This window comes from Melospiza georgiana, chromosome 11, assembly GCF_028018845.1.
Source record: "Melospiza georgiana isolate bMelGeo1 chromosome 11, bMelGeo1.pri, whole genome shotgun sequence".
Lineage (NCBI taxonomy): Eukaryota > Metazoa > Chordata > Aves > Passeriformes > Passerellidae > Melospiza > Melospiza georgiana.
The window spans coordinates 13,406,684-13,426,272 of record NC_080440.1 but is presented as its reverse complement, the minus strand read 5'-3'; the positions used below and the strand labels follow the sequence as shown (position 1 = coordinate 13,426,272).

Here is a 19,589-nt window from a genome sequence, read left to right as displayed (position 1 = left end):
CTTCAGGTTTTTTTTAAAACCTTCACTTCAAGCTAGTATTTCTGCAAGTTTCTCCTCTTTGGCCCCGCAGGACAGTGCTAATATGTGGCCAGAATGAGAATCAGGCACATCTGAGCATCTCTGGAAACATCAGACTGCATTTTCACAACTTGCACAGCTACAGCTGCATGGGGCTGCTTTCCTCCCTAAAACAGCACAGTGGTCTTGCTGGATGTGCAGAGCACAGCAGAAAGCATAATTTGTCATATTTCTGTGAAAATCTCCCCATTTGCTGCAGGAAAGGTTTTGAATCAAAAACAAAGCCAGGAGGATTCCTGTATTGAAAGCCATTTTTGGCTTATTTTTTCCCTTTTATACGAATGTCATGGAAAATTCAATAAGCAAAGATAAAAATGTTGCTGATTTAGACCAACAATAGAAATACAATAAAGATTTAACACTGAGATAGTTATTTGGCAAACCTGAGGAGAAAGTGGGTTATATCAAGGTTTCAGGGTTTGAGTTAAACCTCATGTTGAAACTCTGAAGTGCAGTAATTAAAACTTTGCCTGTAGCAAGTAATTCTGTGAGGTTAAAATGGTGCATGTGTGTGTGGAGGGAAGCTCTGATTTGGCTTTACCTTGTTTTATACAGTTCAGACGTCTGACCTACCAAAAGCTAACAGTCCTGCCTCTAAACCCAGTTCCCAATTAAAAATACAATTTGAAAAGCTTTAGGAGACCTGTGGGGCCTCTTTTACAGAAGTTTCTGGTCCCATCCCCCAGTGAACAAATTAAAAAATACTGCCTGGTCCCCTGTTGGTTCTGCAGGCTGACACTGTGTTTTCATTAGTGCATCGTTAGGGTAATGACATTGTGCTGATGTTTTTCTCCAAATACAGAGGAGGCCATCAGGAGCACAGAAGTTCTCTGCCTTTGCAAACTTTGCTATAAGGAAAACTTCTAAGAAGGGATTATGAAACCACAAAATTTTGGTTTTTATGTTTGTTTGTAATTATATTATATCCTCCAATTCTGTACACATCTTTGTTTAGTTTTGCATGAAAAAAGCGTACAAATTAAATTGGATGATATCCCATAACCAAGACTACACTTATTTTGAGTTTATGTAAAACCTTATAAAAACCTGAATATTTTAGACATTTATAATTGACTTACAAGTAAAGTATATAATTAACTTATTGCTGTGTCCTAAAATCAAAAATTAAAATAGTATTTTATTATTTTTCAGACAATCAACTGTTACCTAATAGATAACAATGGATTTATTTTAGTGTCTGAAGACTATCAACAGGTAAGTGTAAGATTTTTGTTGAGACTTCTCATGTAATCGATTAATCTAAAATTACTTTTTTTTAAAATAGGCCACCATCTGAAAATGATAAGGAATTAGCAACATAAAAAAATTCCCTCTACAAAGAATATAAGCTTTATTCTCACTGCAGCTCAGTTTCTTTCTCCCATTGGAGCAGGGTCTGTTCTTAAACTCATAAATGTTCTCTTTAAAGACCTTTCTTGCTACAGAAGTGTCTGTCTTCTGTAAGAGGCTTTTACTCCAAAAAAAAAAAAAAACTCCCTGTGCCATTTTTGTCACATGGAAAGGTTGGGAAGGGAGAGGGGGAGGACACAGAGCTTTTACATTCAAACTTAAGATAATGAGATTATACAGAGCTGTTGGCTGAGGAGTTTGTTTTCTGAAGGGGATTACAGTCATTGAAGGATTAAAATTAAGCACTCAGCATCACAATGGAGAGGACCAGAAATATGATTATCACAGAATCATAGAATGTTTTGCTCAGTCCTGCAAACCTTATAAAGGAACCATCACCATTCTCGTTAACTTTTGCCTGAAAACTGATGGGATGGTCCCTCAGTCAGGCCAGGATTGTTTGAAGTTGAATTGTTTTATGTGTTGGGACTGTGAATATGAATAGCCACACTCCTATTTTGCCCTCAGCTGAATTTTGTTATGATGAGCATGACCTAAGAAATACACTCATTATGGAATAATCTTGATACACTGAAAACCTGTTTGCCATTTCCCCTTCAGTTGTTGGTGCTATTTACAGATGCAGAGCTGTGACTTGTGCCAGTGATTGGCCAGCTCATAGCTGGCTATGGCCAGTGATGATTAGGAAGAGATGTTTCTTTTGGTACTCACCTGATAAAAGCCATTACTATTCCTTTGAATAGTTTGGACAACTGTTGCACCAGAAGTAGGCTGGAAATATATTCTGACCTGTTTTATTAGTTAAATGTATCCAAGTCAAAGAAGGGCAGCAGGGAAGTCTCTGTGTTTATGTAAATTTATAATAAGATTACATTCGTGTATGTCTATTTTATATATAGTATAGTGTATATTTTATATATAGTATAGTGTACATATATTTTATATATGTATAGTGAGTAAACAGACTGTTGTGGGTAGAGAAGGAGTAGAGAAATGGGATGATGCCTTACCAATTCCTGGCCTGTCTGGGGTTGCTTCAGCACTGTTTTTCTATCTATCAGCTTTCCAAACATGACCTGAACTGCTCCAAGAATCAGGTTTGTGGGGCAGAGTAATTCTGCGTTGCAACTAAATCCTGATGTATTAAAAAAATGCTAACCGGAGTGTAACTGCTTGGGGGAGAGCTGGCATTTACAAAGGGAGCTTTTGTGGAGAGAACTGTCACTGAAATGTCTTCATCAGACTGGTGCACAAGCTGACAAATCAGGTTTATTGCTATCTAAGGTTATGTGAGGCATTTATGGTTTGGAGTTTCTTGACGTTGCCTGCCTCTCCAATCGTTAGGGTAATCTTTCTTCATCAGTCAGCCAGGGCTATTGAAGCTGGTATTTTTAGTCATGTTCCTTGTGTTTCTAGGAGACTTTACATACCCATATGTTTTGGAAAATGTTCCAAGGTTCCCCTGAGGAAAAGAAGGGGGAAAAAAAGGCAATACTTGCCTTTTAGGTGGAGGAATGCCTTTTTTTAGCTGGGGCTGTAACTTTTCTGCCTGCCAACTCCCAGGTGCATACTTGAGGTCAGCTAAGTTCCTTGTAATGGAATTGGGGTTTAGTTCATACAAAACCTATGGAATCCATGCAATTTGAGAGTGTAGTGCCCTTTCCCCCTCATAAATTGTGGGATTTCTCCCTTTAAACAATGAAGAGAAATATCCAATCCTCCTGGGAGCTGAGGCTCTAAAATAAAACAGGTCTTCCCAAGGTAGAAAAGTGCTGTACTTGCAAGATTTTCCACTGTCACAGGAATGGCTGCAGATGATGGAGTCACTTCCATCTTGCTGACCAAATTTATAACAGCAATGTTTGTTTTCTCAACAGAGATTTATTTTTATTAGTCCACAAGTACTGAATAGGGACAAAATGAGTAATTCATCAAGCTGAGTGGTTTTAAGTATGAAATGACTCTGAATGGAGTTAAAATTTATAGGATTGATGAAATGTACTGTTCCAGCTCCTTAAACGGGTCATACAGGAATTATAAACAATGTTTTTTAATGACTGTTTATGAAATCCTCTCACAACCTGTTTATATATTTTTGAGTAACATTTTAATCACAAGAGTTTGTGATCAGATTAGTGTGTTTTCCTTACAAGCTTTAGGTTTGGAAGGCTTTTATTTTTGATATTGGATGTTATATAATGTACGTCAATATATTGTTTAAGCTCTCACATCTGCTCAGGGGCAATAATATAATCCCAACAATTTGCCCTGACTGGGAAGTCCTCTTCAGGTTTTATGTAGCAGCAGTCCTGAAAACCTGTCTGTGTAGCTGTCAAAGCCACTCTTGCCAGATCCTGAATATGCCAGTTTAAACTGCATCCAGTGTTGTTCTGCATTTATCCACATTTTGGTAATTCCTTGCATTTTCCCCTTACAGACTGGTTACTTTTTTGGGGAGGTTGAAGGGGCTGTGATGAACAAGTTACTATCAATGGGCTCTTTTAAGAGGTAAGAATTAACATTTTATCTCTTAAAAAATTTTCTAACAAAAACATCAAAGTCATGTATAAAGAAGCCAAGAGTGGCAGTGTGGCTGGACTCTCATCTGTACCTCTGTATCTTTTCTGTACAACCTGAGTGTAATTTGATTTCATACACATCAAATATTGAGAGTATTGGAGTCAGCCTAGAGTGAGTTTCTTATTAAACAATGGTTTATTTGACAGCAATGCTAAAACTGTGTCCTTTTCCTCTTCCCACTGGGCTCAGGTGGAAAGGGGATTGGGCCATATCCACTACTGAGCAGTTTTAAACAGCTTTAAAGCAGAACATTTACGTCACATTATCATTTTGACCTGTAAAAATTTGGAGATTGCTTGAGCTAGACAGTGCAAAATGTCCTGCTATTGAAGGGAAAATGTGTTCTCCCAGTAATCCATCTCCATTCACATGCTAACTTACCTTTGAACGTGGTTGTGACTATTGACCTGGTCTCACTATCATGGTGACATTCAAAACTAACAGTGATTTTGTGTTGTCCTTTGAAATAAATTGTGCCCTCTGAGGAATTAAGAATAAAATTTCCCTTTAACCTGTAACTCACCACTGGAGCCTTCCTGGCTTTCACAAGGTCTAAGAATTGTTCATGTGGTCAAAGAGCTGTTCTGTACCCCTTTGTCCTCTTCAGCACAAGAAAACTCCTTTTATACTTTTCCTTTTTATTTTCCTGTGCATTTCTAGTATGAATAAAAAGAGACATCACTGCTGCCATCCATCACTGAGTTTAGTTACAACCTGTGAGGGTTGTGCAGAGCCTCTCTGAATCCCTCTCTGGTTTGTGGGCTTGCTTGGTAAATCAGCTCCCCTAAGCTGTGTCTGTGCCTGGCAGCTGATACCACTGCCAGTGAATGACTGACCTGAAATGTGAGCATCTAGCACTCATGGAATCATCCCCAATCCTCGTTTCCTGAGGGTGGTGACTTTTTTGCATTTAGCACTACATATTTAACATATGCTGTAGAAGGAAGTGAAGTAATACCACTGTTTATAAACTGTATTTGGCAATGAAAGGATCTGTTTGGACAAGAGATGAAGCATTTTACTTAATGCAAAGGACAAAACACAGTCAAAACCAAGGGATAACGCTTTAACTTGTCCCAATTTGTTTAGTCCTGCCCCACAAGGCATTTCAAACAAAACATCTACTCAGTGATTGACAGTGGTGGGTACCACCATTGAGAAAACAGGCATAGCTTGAGAGCTGTGGGTGGATCTTTGGACCAGACCATTGGATAGGATTTTGCTGGTCTTGTACTTAATTATTTAGAGATAATGAAGGCATAAGGTTGGTGTAACTGAGCTGCATACTAAAGAAAATGTAAGCACAATGAGCCAGTTATTCAACCATGATAAACTGACCATTGCAAATCAGTTAAAGATGGGATAGAATCAAAGTGGAGTAATTGCAAGTGAGCAACTTCCCCTACAGCAGATAGCAGCAGCAAAAAAACTCCAAGAAACTTTCTTTGAGCTGTGTTAGATGAGGCCTTTAAATAAATTATTCCAACAATATGAAGAAGAAATCTTTGCTGGTTCTCAATAAAAATACATGCATTTACAATATTTGTAAGATTATTAATTTATCTGGGTGGGGATTGTATTTTGCTTTTTCAACATTTATTTATATGAGATAAGAGGAAAATAAAAAGGATGCTTGGTTCAGTGGCAAGATCTGTCAGCAGAGGGATTTCCCTGAGAGCAGCAGGTGGGCCTTGCACACATTATATTGTCATTGCTGCTCTTACCTTGGGGGCAGAGCAGAGACAGAGCTCTGTCATTGCATTTCCTCCTGATAATGCCCAGAGTATCCTTCCCTGCAATTTGCTCCTTACATGGCATGTACACAGTCCAGCAGGTGAATTTTGTAACCCTGCCCTCTGGAGCTGGCTGTGCTCCCTCTGGGGTGACTTTAGACGATTCTGTGGAGCCTGATGTGCCCTGCAGGAGATTTGCTGTCAGCCCCAGCAGCCGCGGGACTGGGGGTCCCCTCTCCCTCCAGTGCAGGGATCCAGGGGCAGTGCCAGTGTGTGCTCCCACCTTGTGATTCCTGCCAGCTTCCAGCCTCTGCACCCACAAAGGAATGAAATAACTCTTTGTCTGCTCTCCCATCTACTGCAGACTTGGAGTGATATAGAAGTGCTTTGTAGGATTGAGATGGAAGTGCTAAACAAAAGGGGGTTGTTTGCTGCTGACTGTATTTCTTTTCAACCTGCAGCAGGATGAAATTCAATTTTTATGGTCGCTGTTTATTTTTTAAAGTGAACTTAAATACCTCCTTCCCTCCTCAATTTCTTTAAACTCAGTACTTCTTTTGAATAATGTGCGCATATGTATGTATGTATATTTTCTTAGTTTATGGGGTTTATAATTAGGGAGAAAAACTATATCAGTGCCTGCACAGCAACGTGACATGCTCTATGATTTCATTTAGCAAAATCATGTTTATCTTATACCTTAAGTATTGCACACAGTTAAATAATTTAAATATGATTTAAATGTATTATTAAATAAATTAGGATGTGCTTATGGAAAAGTATCTGCTTCACATAACTTAGAAAAGTTTCTTTATGTTTTTCTCAGCACTTTGTTTATATAAAAACAGTGAAAAAAAAATTCAACAGCTTGACCCATGAAAATCTAAAAACCAACACTAACATCAGGAAAATTAAGGGCTATCAAAGCAATGAGATCCCTAAAGAAATAAGCATAATAAATCTCTAAGAGAAAATGAAACATCTCTTGACTTCCAAACACTTTCACCCTTTCCAGTAGGAGGAAAACTGAGCAATTCTATATGAAAAATATGGAAGCAGCATCATTTCCTCTTACAGTTCTCTTTCCAGCAGGCATCCTCTTACACAGAAGAGTCTATGCATTGGTATTTGGCATTTTGTAATTTTGTAATTTTGGTATTTGTCAATATTGTCATTTGACCAGGTTGTCAGGATGTAGGACTGAGGTGGCACACCCCTGAAATGCAGCTTTCCCAGGAGCTGAGGCTCAGTCTATCAACTTCTTGCTGCTCTGCTCATATTTTCATCCTGTGATATCTAAAATTAATGTCTTTAATCTGAGTTTTAGGCATTGTTTGCCTTTGTTTCTGTAAATATTACTTTTAAGGCAGTGTATTCATATACAGAATCAGTTTATACACTTAAGGAGAAACACAGGCATATTTGTTACATAAAGAAGTTTTCATTCCATATTCTGTAAATACAGGCTGAGTTGCAGTTTTTATACATGTTATTCCTTGAGAACATTGGCAATTGGGAATAGCTGAGCACTAAATGCAAAGATACGTGATGACAAGTTTGTTTTGTCAAAATGCCGTAATTTAGTTTTATTCTTTCCACTGATTTTGGTGAAAGGTATTACCCTGGCAGCTTGTGGACACTAATAATCTGTCAGGGCAGATGTGAGAGCCAGAGCAGCAACAGTCAGGGCTTTCCTGCAGTGTCCTGCTGTCTCCCCACAGGAGCCTCTCTAGGCTTAGGAACTGCTTTGCTCTTCACAACATTCAGCACTGTCCCTCTTTCCCTTCCTTGTGGCAATGCCAGACAGGCTGCACACCTTAGGTCTGAGTTATGGACATCTTCCCACCACAATCTAGCTATAGTTATCACTGATTTTTCCACAGACTCCTGAATAAAGCACAGGGTCAATAATTAGGATTTCTGTGTTACTGGCTTGCTTTGTTCAGGTCTTTAAGGCATTTTTTCTTTTCCTGTAGACTGGATGTTCACTTCCATGGTAAAAAGCTTATTTTTCCTACACATTATTTGAAATCTTGAACTGCTGACAAAACATTTGAAATTTTATGCATTGAAGACCTTTCAGCTGCTACAATTATCATTGGTGGTATTTATACTACCTAGTAGAAATCCATGGGTGTGCTGAAAACCTGGCTGAAAGCAATAGAAATTGCATCTGCCAAAGTATCCTGTGCTGCTGGTAGGTCTTGGAAGTTTAATTTTCTTGAACCAGATTCATACTCAATTGTAAGTGCTCAAAAGTAGGAGAGTGGCATTTACTGTATCAGGAAATTGACAATAAAATGGTTTTCAGTCAGATGTGTTTGGCTGCTGAAGTTACATGAACTGACAGTGCACATTTTGGTTGTGCTAAATAGCTGATGCTGAACACAGTTGCTCTCTGGACTTCAGGTGTGGAGGGGGACAGTGTGGTGGTCTCAGAAAGTCTCAGGAATGTCCTCTGTAGCAAGAGCAGAGTTCCCTGGGAGGTACTGTGGTACAGAGCATGGATTTGGGCACACAGGTGGGCTTAGGAAGTTGTGTTCCCTCACTATCATCAGCTGGACGCAGCATGGTCAGCTGCAAACAGTTACTTAAAGCTGAAATACAATCACTTCAGAGAGGGTGCTCTGGAAGCCTTTCTTCTGCAACACTGGGTTAAGTCTTTCTGAGTGAGAAGAAAGTCTATTTTCTAAAATCTCAGGAAGATTTTAGCAGTAAAAGAACACCCTGGAAATGAAACCTGAGCACAGGAACACCAAAGCATCTTGGGCAACTGCTTTGAGTGCAAATGCTCTCCTACCTTTTATAAAGAATAGGGCTGGAAGGCTTTTGCTTCCCTATTATAAGAATAAAACCTAAACAACAGGATTTGAAATAGTGAGTGCCTTGGAACCCATATAATACCATCCATAGTGACAGAGAATCAGGAGCTGGTTCAGTATGTTGCAGTGTTCAGATTTCAACGTGGTTTTCAGCTTCATGCACTAATCTTTGAAGTATGTTACAAAATTCTTATTTGTTTCCAGGTTTTTAAGGACATTTTGCAGTAATGCTTTCACTGCTATATGTTGCACATCCTGTGCTATAATTGTCTGAATCATCTTTAGAAACTTTGAGCTAGGTGTTGAACAGCCCACTTTGAAAGTTACTGAGACAGCAATGCAATGTTTTAAACCCAAAACTTATTCCAGATTTTATTCAGAAAGCTATGTACCTTTCTAAGCATTTTCTCCTTTTCTTTCTTTTTGTTTTTCCTTTTTTAAAACCTGGATATATTAGCTGACTTCTCATTTTTCTTGAATCAGAACCTTCACACTGGAAGATTCAAATATATCTGCCCAAACTAAACTCATCTAACTAAAAGCAGTATCATCCACAGATGATATCAAGCCTTTCCAAGTTCTGTAGTGATCCACATGATTTTGAGGTTATTCATTAAAACTCTTTCCTTCTGCCATCACTCTAAAATTTATTAATTTTTTCCCTGTTAAATGAAGAATGTTCTAAGTACAATTATTTATTTGTTTTCTTTCTCTTAATCATAGTGCAATCTTAGACTGCTGAATACTCCCTGCAATAACATAAGACAATCTACAATAAATATCACCTAGCATGTTGGGGTTCAGTATTAATTATATTTCTGGTTATTTGTGGGAGTACAGATTTCAGTCTTTTAGTACATTTTTATCTTTGAGCATTTAAAGAAACTATTGACTTTATCAGAATGCAATAATTACATAAGAAATATGATCCAAATTCAAATACTGAGGGGGGAAAGGCTTTTATCAATATCAAAAATTAATTTCAAATTATAATAGATCTTTTACATGACATTGCAGTAGTATATATATTCTATTTATAGTATTGAATGGTATAACAGTGCATATATATATATACTAGGATATATATAATAGTATTATAATAGTGGTTGATTAACACTGCTTAGCAGAATATTGAAGTCCACTGGTTGACCATGAAGTTTTGCTGTCTGAAACTCAAAGTTGAGACACTGATTACACTTTCAAACATGGAACCAAGCTTAATAAATAGATTGAAAAAAACATTTACAATGAATACAGACAAAATAATGTATTCTGCTTCCAAGGCTAGGTATTAAATGAAGCAAGATGGGACTCTTTTATCCATATGGAAATCCATATGGAATTTCTTGATACTCTGCACAAAGCACATGAACACGTGTAAACTGCCCTTTTCTGTGCATTTATTTCTTGCCTCCATCACTGGGTGATCCAGGTGCACACACGACACCACCGTGCTTGGATCCCAAGGAACAAAATAGTGAATAAGGCTGGAAAGGCTGTGCTCTAGAAATTCCTTTCCAGGGGCTGGATCCTGAGCATGTCTGAAGGATGAGGAAGAAGGAAGGGCAAAGCTAGGGGAAGGGGTGTATTTCTGCATGCCCCAGAGGCAGCACAGCTTACACGGTGTACTGCTCTGTTTGTCTTGGCAGATCTGGGGCGCGGATCTGGCCGTGGGCGGGATGCTGCCAAGGATGGTCAGTGTGCGACTCACACCATGTTTAGGTCTCTAGTTATGTTTTGTCTCCCGTGTGCCTCTCTCTGCCAGTCCACACAACAATGCCTTCCTGGGCATTGCTATTCTCAGCAAAAGAGAAAAACAATGATGTAAGCAGTATGACCATGTGCTAAATGTTCAGTTGAAGCTGCGACACCAATATGTTAGAGATTTTGTCTGTAAGCCAGAAAGAAAATATAGACATAATCAAGAAGCTTTTAGTGATGATTGCTGTCACAAAATTAGATCAGAAAAAAAATATATAGTCTCTACCACAATGGAATATAGCATTTTATTGGTACAGCTTGCAAGGTTTCATGGCATGCAGTGCAGGATGCCTCATGGTGATGCTGAGTGCATTTCATGACCTGATTTTGGCAGCTTCTGGGACATCCTCTGTGTAGCTGAATTTGTGTGCTTTTCTTTCCTCTCCACTTAGAAGCAAGGCACATATTGCAAAACATTTTAGTCCCATCTCATACCTCTATTAACCATCTCTGTCCAGTTGTGTTCCCTTGTCTCTCTGATGATGCACAAGTCAAATGGAAATGTTTCAAATAACAATTGTGAGTTCTATATATTTACACTTGTTACAAATTATCAGTTAAAGATCCTTTACATCTGCTACAGATTTTAAATGTTTTCTTTATGTGGATGGAAAAAGTTTATTGATTGTTCCATGGACAGATTTAGAGAAATAATCACAATAATTCCATGTACTAGTTCTGAGTTCTGGATTTTACATTTAGATCTCTGAAGTATTTCAATGATGAGTAAGATTGCAAGCATAAGTAAATTTCCCTGTTTACTATGCATCTGAGGAGGCTTCTAGCATTAGTTGATTACAGCAACTATCTGGAATATTTTGCCTTCCTGAAAATAAGCAAAGCAAAACCATCCTGCTTCAAGTATCTGTACTGTCAATGCACTGAAATTCCACCTCTCTTCTTCAGAAGCAATGCCATGTTCAAAGCAGTTGTGCACTGAGATGCTGGGACTGTAGAAGAGTGTTTCTGCTTTTACTGAAGTTTGAGTGGTCTGTTGTGAGAAGCCTCTCAAATGCATAGGCTCTTCACTTTCTGGGGCTCAATGTGCTGATCTTAGTCCAGAACCAATTGTTTAAGCATTGTGTTGGATGTGTATTCTCCTCCTCCCCACATTTTTTATGCCATTGTATGTTACACTCTCTGCATATCTTCCCTGGTTCCTCCCAATTATGCTTTTGCTTTGTTCTGTAGTCTGCTGAAATCCTTACAAAATTTTCACAGCATTTCTTACACTCTTCCATGTAACCTGTATTTTAACGATCCCATTCCCTCTTTCCCCCACCAGCTGTTCCAATTTTTATTTTCCTGTCCACTTTGTGAGCAGAATGTTCCATATCATAATTTTTATTCCACTGCGTTTTCTTCTTTTAGTCAAGCAGTTTTCTGTTCTTCCCTGTAGAATTACCCTTTATGACTACCAGGCCATGTGTAGGACAAACAAAGAGAGTAGCGACAGTGCCCATAGCTTACTGGACGTAAGTACAGCACCTCTCTTGAGCATCTTTCCATGCCATCATCCAAGAAAATAGCTGCAAATATCTCAGGGCCATTGTAAAATTGTTATTTTGATTTGGAATGCTTACAGCTCTCTGTGTTTATCCCAGAGCATACAAAGGGTGGTCCATTATAAACGAACACAAAGTGTTCTGGTTTTTTTCGAGTTGAATCATTTTAATGCTGGGCCACCATTTCTGAGGTTCTGTCAGAAAGTTTTTTGCACTGTATGAATTTGCCTTCTTAGGAATTTGTAAATTTGGCAATAGATTGTGTTTTGTCTGGGGGACTGGAATCACATATTCCTTTTCTCTACGTAAATATGTAATTAAAATTTGATAATTTTTTTTTATACAAAAGGAATGGTTCGTTGACAAGGCATGCAAGTCAGTGATTTTAAAAATTCCTTTTCCCTAGTATTTAAACATGTCTTTTATAGCAGGATTTCGATGCATTTAAACCCTTGTGTTGCAATTTGAGTACAAACCCTGTCCCTCTGCCAGGCTGGATTAGAGGCAACCTGGGTCTTGCCAAGGCAACGCTTCCTTATTGCTAAATCCTCTATCAGGGTAATACCCCCAAGGATGCTTTGTGACCATGCATCCATTTTACTGATTCCTGTAATAATCTACCACAACTGATCAGGTGTTAGATAGAGGTTTTGCATATTGAAAGGGAACTATTTTCACAAATAGATGACAGTAATAGCATGAAAAAATTCTTCAGTAAAGAGAACAGCAGCAAAACATTGGCAATTTTGCCAGTCTGGAAAAGTTACCTGATATAATTTATTTTTAAATGCACTAACTGGAAAAATATAGATCTAACTAAGAAAAAAAAAAAAAAAAAAAAAAAAAAAAAAAAAAAAAAAAAAAAAAAAAAAAAAAACCAAAAAACCCCACTCTTTAATAATTTTGTACATTTGGGGATGTTTTCATTTACATGATTCTGTTTTTCATATGCCTGGACTTAATGGCATTTATCAGTTTGTTATCCACTAAAGTCTGAACCCTGAAAAAGACCATCTTCCCATCATAAATACTAGACTGCAATGAGACCTAAACTATTAGTGAAATAGAACAGGCTGCTGTGAAACACATTTGCATGAAATATCTTAAAATATATGGCAGCTCTTAACAAAAACCTTCTATCCAAAGACTTGAGACTTCAGTTTGCCTAAGCACTCAGCATGCAGAGCTGAGGCATTATCCCTTAAAAAGTGGGATCTAATCCAAAAGGTGTCTTTTTATTATTCCAAATTTTGTCCAAGATATCCAGAAAAAAAGCCCTTGTATCTGTTATGGGATACATTGAGACATGTCAAAGATTTTTTTTTATTTAGAGATAGTCAAGCTTTTTAAACCTCAAGAGAATTTTGGTGATCCTCAGTATGAAACATGAACAGAGTTTTAGGTTATTATTTTCCTGTTGATTCAGTCACTTCTATCAACCATGACTATTGAGAAAATATAAAGAGAACTTGCATTAAAGACCCATAGGGCTGATTCCTCATTTTCTTGGGTTTTTTGCCCAGTTTTTTACATGTCAGGTTATTAGACAGTATCCGATATAATTTCTGCTTAAGCAAAAGGTTTGCTTACATATGTTTATACTTCCTGTTGAGAATTATGGTTTCATAAATAGAGGAATAGAGACAGGGACAAGACGGAAACTCCCTGAAAAGTTCCTATCTTAAACAGCATAGAGAAGAGATATCAGAGATTCTATCCCAGCCTTTTAGACTGTGGGAGTGAGGTGATAAATTAGGGATGGACTGGACTTATAGATCACCTGGTCCATTCCTTTATCAGAATAGTATTGCTTCTTAACAGCTCTCCAGATAAATACTTTGTTATTTAGCACTTCTTCTGTTTTAATTTCTCCAAGACCTACATGATTCTCCATAGAACCACTTTGTTGCAAATGTAGCAGCACCATGGAGCCACAGAAAAAAATTATTTTGGCTCTCTATGGTGGTTTAAATATGTAGAGAGAATAAAACTCCTGCAGTTTTTGTTGCAGTTTTCAAAGGAACTCTCTGTGAGTGGAAAAGGCTCCTGAGTAAAATCACATTTCATGAGAATGCATTTATACCAATGTAATTGCATGGTTTTGCCACTGGAATTTCAAAACAAAACTATTTTTTCATTTTTTGTAGACATTAAAGATTTTTTTCAGATACATTTGGGTTAGAAATTTGATTAATTTTTAGGATTAAAATAGTTACTAAAACACATGGTATATTTCACACCAAATAAGTATTCTTCATAAGTAATAACGAATACATTGTTTTACATTAAATTTGGCTTTATGAAAACAAAAGTATACAGCAAATTTTATTACTTGGACATGAAATTTCAGGATTTTTGATATGTAATGAAAATAAATAAGATGTCCCACAGGGCTGACATTTTCTTTTTCATCTCCAGCAAAGTCTTGTAGTTCTTTATCTTTTCCTATAAGACAGGGCTTCACAGGTGAAAGTCTTTCTTGTCTCAGACATTTTGCATTCTGCTGGGTTGGGGTCTCAACTTTTCATGGCACTGCCTGAGTCCTTTGGATCTGAATCCTCAGCCCTGCACAGAAACTTTCTCTGTGGCCCCTGAAAATGTTACTTGTCCTGTTGCTGCTCTGCCTATCAGCACTGCTGCAGTGAGTGCTGCTTTGGGCTGGTTGGGCATGATTTTAGATATCTGAGGAGTTCTATCATTATGATTTCTGTTTTTCAAAATGCTTTGTTTGCATCCAACAGAGTCGGCAGAATTTCATGCAACTAGGACATCCTAACAAAGATGAGGGAGAAATTCCAAATTTCTGGAAGTTGACTTTTCTGCCTGGCTTTTTTTCATGAAAGATTAATCCTATTAATAGTCTTTTCAAAAATGAAATATTCAGAATGTATTAGAAGTACTGTCAACAGAGGATTTTCAAAGGATTTGCTCTATTTGTTATGATCCAGAAAAACAGAGGGAGGAGGGAAAAAACTTCTTAAAGTACTTACAACCGGACTGTCAAATGACACAGATAAACATTTAGGTAAATTCAGACTTTTCTGAGCCTAATGAGGCTGAGGTAATGAATAGAGATTTGCATTATAGAGAGGCAAGCCTGTGAATTGCAGCCCAAGAAAAGCTCATTTTATCTGCCTGAGCTGTTCCTCCAGCAATAGCCTGGGAAATAGGAACCCCTAGAGGTTAAAGATTTAAGAATCATTTCCAAAAACTTTCCTTTTTCCACTGATAATCTGTGCATATGACCAAGTATTATAAAAAGAAAATTTTATTACTTATGCATTTTAATAATCAGTATAATAATATTTCTTGATCCCTAAAAAAGGAGGGTTTTATGCTCCATATGCATTTGAATATCTAAAGGATGGTTTTTACATGAAGAATTCAGTTAAGCTATAAATGCTGCATGATTTGACTTTTTATTAAATGAGTTTCTTCTCTCCAGCCTTATAATGCCTTCTTTGCTGCAGTAAAGTGGATTATGACTGAACTTGTCTTGTAAGTAGATTTCATCAAGAATGTAACGAATATTTCTATGAATTACTAAATTTTTGTAGTTTTGAATATTTATATTTTTACCTTTTGCATTGTGCTGCTTTTCTTGGATGATTTTAAATATGTTAATATCTGTCTTTTTTTTCCAATTTTGCATTTTGAAATCTGAGAGAATTTTGGCTGCACTTTCACTTTTATCACACTCGTGGTCTTCACTAATATCTGCATGTCTTTGTTTAGCAGATCACAATACACAACCCAAATTTCTGTCTGTGGTTACTGTTAAATTTTAGATTCATGTCTGGCTGTTTGTGATGCTGCTTGGGTGGGCTGCTGTCAGAGGAGAAACTTGTTATCCTGACTCACTGTATGGTTTGTCACGTCATAAAATTCTGTAAGAAGGACCCATTGCAGTGCCAGATAAGGTGTACTTGGATGCTGCTGAATTTTTCTATCTCCATTAATTCTTCTAAAATTCCCAGTTAATTCATAATGATCATTATCTTCAAGAGAAGGTGCCTAAGAAATAGCAATATCACATGGAGAAGAGCAAGCCTTAAAATGTGTAGTGGTATTAAGTTATATGATTTATTATTATTCTTATCTGAAAGCAGAGCTGCAGATATGAGTGAATTTTATCTTTACTGACATAAAATTGATTTTTTTCTTGCAATCATTTTGTTTAATTGTAAATTGTATGAGCTTTTTTCAAAGTTCAGAATAAGAGTTAAGGAGAATTAAATGAATGGCTGCTGCCAAGGGCAGAGATTGATCTGAAAAGCAGCTTTCTTAATTTGAGGGAAATAAATTGTGTTAAAATGAGACTGATGCTACATTTCACAGCTTTGCAAGTGCTAAGAAACCTTCTGTATTTATAAGTATTGTAGATTCACGGGCATATGATGAACTGAATATTTGTTTCACATTCTCTACTTTACAACAACTGATTGGCTGACACTTTTCAGTCCATTCTTCCAAGTTAATCATGGTTTATTTTAGTGTTCTTTGCAATTTAGTTAGAGTTGATTAGGCAATGGTTAATTTTTTCTGCTCTTCAAAACAAAACAGCTTTATTATTTCAATTTGAGAATTATTAAAATAAATTATTTTACGTGTGCTCCTGTGTGGTAGCCAGGACAGTTATAATCCCATGGCATTTTGCTAGAGTTAAAATACCCACATGATGGAGAAATAATGTTCGACAGCAAAAATAGAGTGTGCTGCCATGCTTTGAGAGTTTTAATGAACACTCCAAATATAATCAATATTTTAAATTAAAAATGGGTAAATCTATGATTTATTGGTGGGGTTAATTTCAGAATAAGTTTTCAGAGGTAAAAAAATAACCCAGTAAAAATATGAGAATAGGAGTAGGTGCTAATCCCAGAGTTATGCCAGTAACTTGAATTTCAGTTCTGTGTTAGCTTTTATTTAAAATAGGATTAACGTTATCAAGCTACTGCCAGTTTAGTACTTGGAAAACATTCTGTGGGGTAATGTGAAAACTCTAATAATTTCTCCAGGTTCCTTGTGGAATTTAATCTATGCAGTTGGTGGCACTCTGATCTAACAGCTAAAGGTAAGTGTGATTTTTTTTTTCCTGGAATAATGGCAGAAATGTCTAGAGTAATTAGGACTTTTGAAATTCAGATGTGTGTACACTGTTTTAGATTAAATAATAAACATCTGATAATAGTTTTCCTCCCATGCCAGCATTCTCTTCTTTGTTAATGTTTCCTAAAACACAAGAGAATTAAGATCTTCTGTGAATAACCAGTAAGTGCTTATGTGCACTCTGGGAACACAGTACACTACTAAAGCAGAAAAGATAAAATAGTAGATAATGATTAAATATGTTTTGTTAAAAACATTTCCCTTCATTCCAAAACAATCTTTGTGAATAAAGCAATTTCACTGTTTTAGTTATACAATTTTTTTTAAAATTTTTTTTTTTTTTTTTTTTTTTGCTAGAGCTGCCATAAAATGTAGTGGAGTTATTGTGCTGGAAAATGCCATTTCAAAAAAAAGTGTACAGAAATATGACCATCTCTATTATTTCATACAAAAATAATTTTTAAAGCTTAAGATAGTAGATTTTATACTAAAAAAAGACTGATCTGTATTTTGTTTTGTTATTCCATTTAAAAATAGACATTAAAATGTACTAAAATTCAATTTATTCAAAATATTTTTTTTTCAATGCAGAAGCTTCATTTGAAATAATGGAAAGTTTTAATAGTTTCACTAAGAATGGGAAGTTTCCAGTGTCAGCTGTCTTTCTATATTTTAACAGACTTTTTATGGCATTTTTAGAAGTGTTTCTCAAAAGTAAAGGGCCACTTTACAAGAGCAGTGCTCTTCAAGTGACAATTTAATAGGCAAATTGTGCTGTATGTCACTGACTGGTGCAAGAATTCAAACTGAATTCTTCAGCTTCATATTTGCATACTTCTTAGCAAAGCAGGGGATAAAATTGCTGCTTTAGGCTTCATTTAATATTTGCACTGCCTGGATGCTAGGCTGTCTTTATGCCAAAATAATATCCTGTCTGAAGATAAAATATCAGTCAGGCCCCTAAAACCAAGACCAACTGTTCAGTGATTTCCCTAAGCATGAAGAGAGCCATCCCTGACACTGAGGCTGTGAAGGACAGCCAGGTTTGCTGTGCTGGACCCAGAAAATGCAAATCTGTTCCCTGAGGAGTGGCAGCTGTGCCTGTCCCAGTCCTTGGTGCTTGCAGAGCAGCCAAAGCAGCCAGTGTAGGAAATATTTTTTTTTTTCCAAGTGTACTGCACAAATATGTGTTAATATAGCCTGACATGAAACATCCAGTGGAACTTGCATTGTATGCTAGAGAAAATATCTCTCAAACACAACATCCCTCTACAGCTCATAAAAATGAATGTCTGAGCTGTGTTTTGAGAGTGCACTCGTTACAGAAGAGGCAATAATAACTTGCAAACTTTCTTTTATTTAAAACAAAACTATCAGTGCAGCACTTTGATGGACCAGTATTATTGAGAAATTTCCATTCATGGTTTAGTTGGCAGTTTAAATGTCACAAGTCACTTTCTCCACTTTGATGAGTTAAGAGTATTGGAAATTCAAGATGCTCATTGAGATCTCAGTATTTTCAGACTAGTGCTTGCCCAGCTCATATCTGCTTAGGTAGCAAGGGATGGTTGTTTGGAAGCAGCATATTTTAGGAAGAAAAAGTAGAATATATTTCACAAGAGAGCAGAAGAGAAAAGCATATGCTTAGGTATTGTCTTATGTAACGCTATGTTACCACTAAGAGTTGTCATATTTATGACTGCACTTTATGAAATTAATATTAATAAACTTGCAAATTTATTTTTTACTTAACAACATTTACAAAAGCTCAGGAAAAAAAAAAAAAAAAAAACGAAAAAAAAACCCCCATCAGTTCCTCGAGTGGAGAAACTGCTTCCCACTGAAATTGTGACTTTGAAATTGTTAATAGAATGTGATGTACTGTGAAGATGCTGGAGGGTCCACACACACCTGCTCCTTTGCCAAAACCTGCTATGGAAAATACTTCTGCACAAGATCTTGTAATTGCAATCACATTTGTAAATGAGAGAGAAGAACCCCTAAACCTTGGACAATGCCATCATCTTCTGGACTCTAGTGAGGTGCAGGAAGTGTGAGACCAGTGAATCTTTTCAGCCTCTTTGTTACACAAGCCATATGTTGATACAAGTGAGGGTAGACTCAAAACACAGGTGATAAACTCCAGTTATTCCTGACAACAGATAAAGAGAACAGAAGAGAAAGGGAAGATGTCAGTAGAGCTAGTAAGACAATTTTCTAAAAAATACTGAACTTTTAAACATCTCACAACCACAGTGAACACATCAGAGATAACAAAACTTTTCTGAGCAGCTTTAGTACCTCCTTTGAGATCTGTGTATTTGATGGAATAGTTTTTGGATTTTTATCACATACAAGAAGTGTGAACAGTTCAGAAATGCCTGCCCTGGTGTGATTGGAAATGCAGATGTGGTGGCTCTCCTGGCACTGCTCAGTGGATGCACCACTCACTCTGAAACAGATCATCTCCAGGGAAGGTCTGTCAAGCCCAAGAGCCTGTTCTGTGTAATCTATTTTTGTCATACCTCATCTTGTTTTCCCACTTAGCAATTAGTTTAAGATAGGGCTAACATTTGTGCTGATGTGCAAAGTGTATCTCTGTGTTAAGGAACAATGAAGGAGTGGGGAGG

At 36.9% G+C, this 19,589-nt stretch overlaps 1 protein-coding gene across 1 annotated transcript in view; it reads left to right on the top strand.

Annotated features, from left to right (window-relative positions):
• CACNA2D3 (calcium voltage-gated channel auxiliary subunit alpha2delta 3) overlaps window positions 1-19,589 on the top strand; it is a 382,632-nt gene that overhangs the window by 341,962 nt on the left and 21,081 nt on the right. Inside the window, exons 30-34 of the mRNA XM_058032041.1 lie at window positions 1,231-1,293; window positions 3,887-3,957; window positions 11,745-11,820; window positions 15,296-15,348; window positions 16,869-16,924. Of these exons, the coding sequence (XP_057888024.1) occupies window positions 1,231-1,293; window positions 3,887-3,957; window positions 11,745-11,820; window positions 15,296-15,348; window positions 16,869-16,924 (319 nt within the window). The remainder of the gene's footprint in view (window positions 1-1,230; window positions 1,294-3,886; window positions 3,958-11,744; window positions 11,821-15,295; window positions 15,349-16,868; window positions 16,925-19,589) is intronic.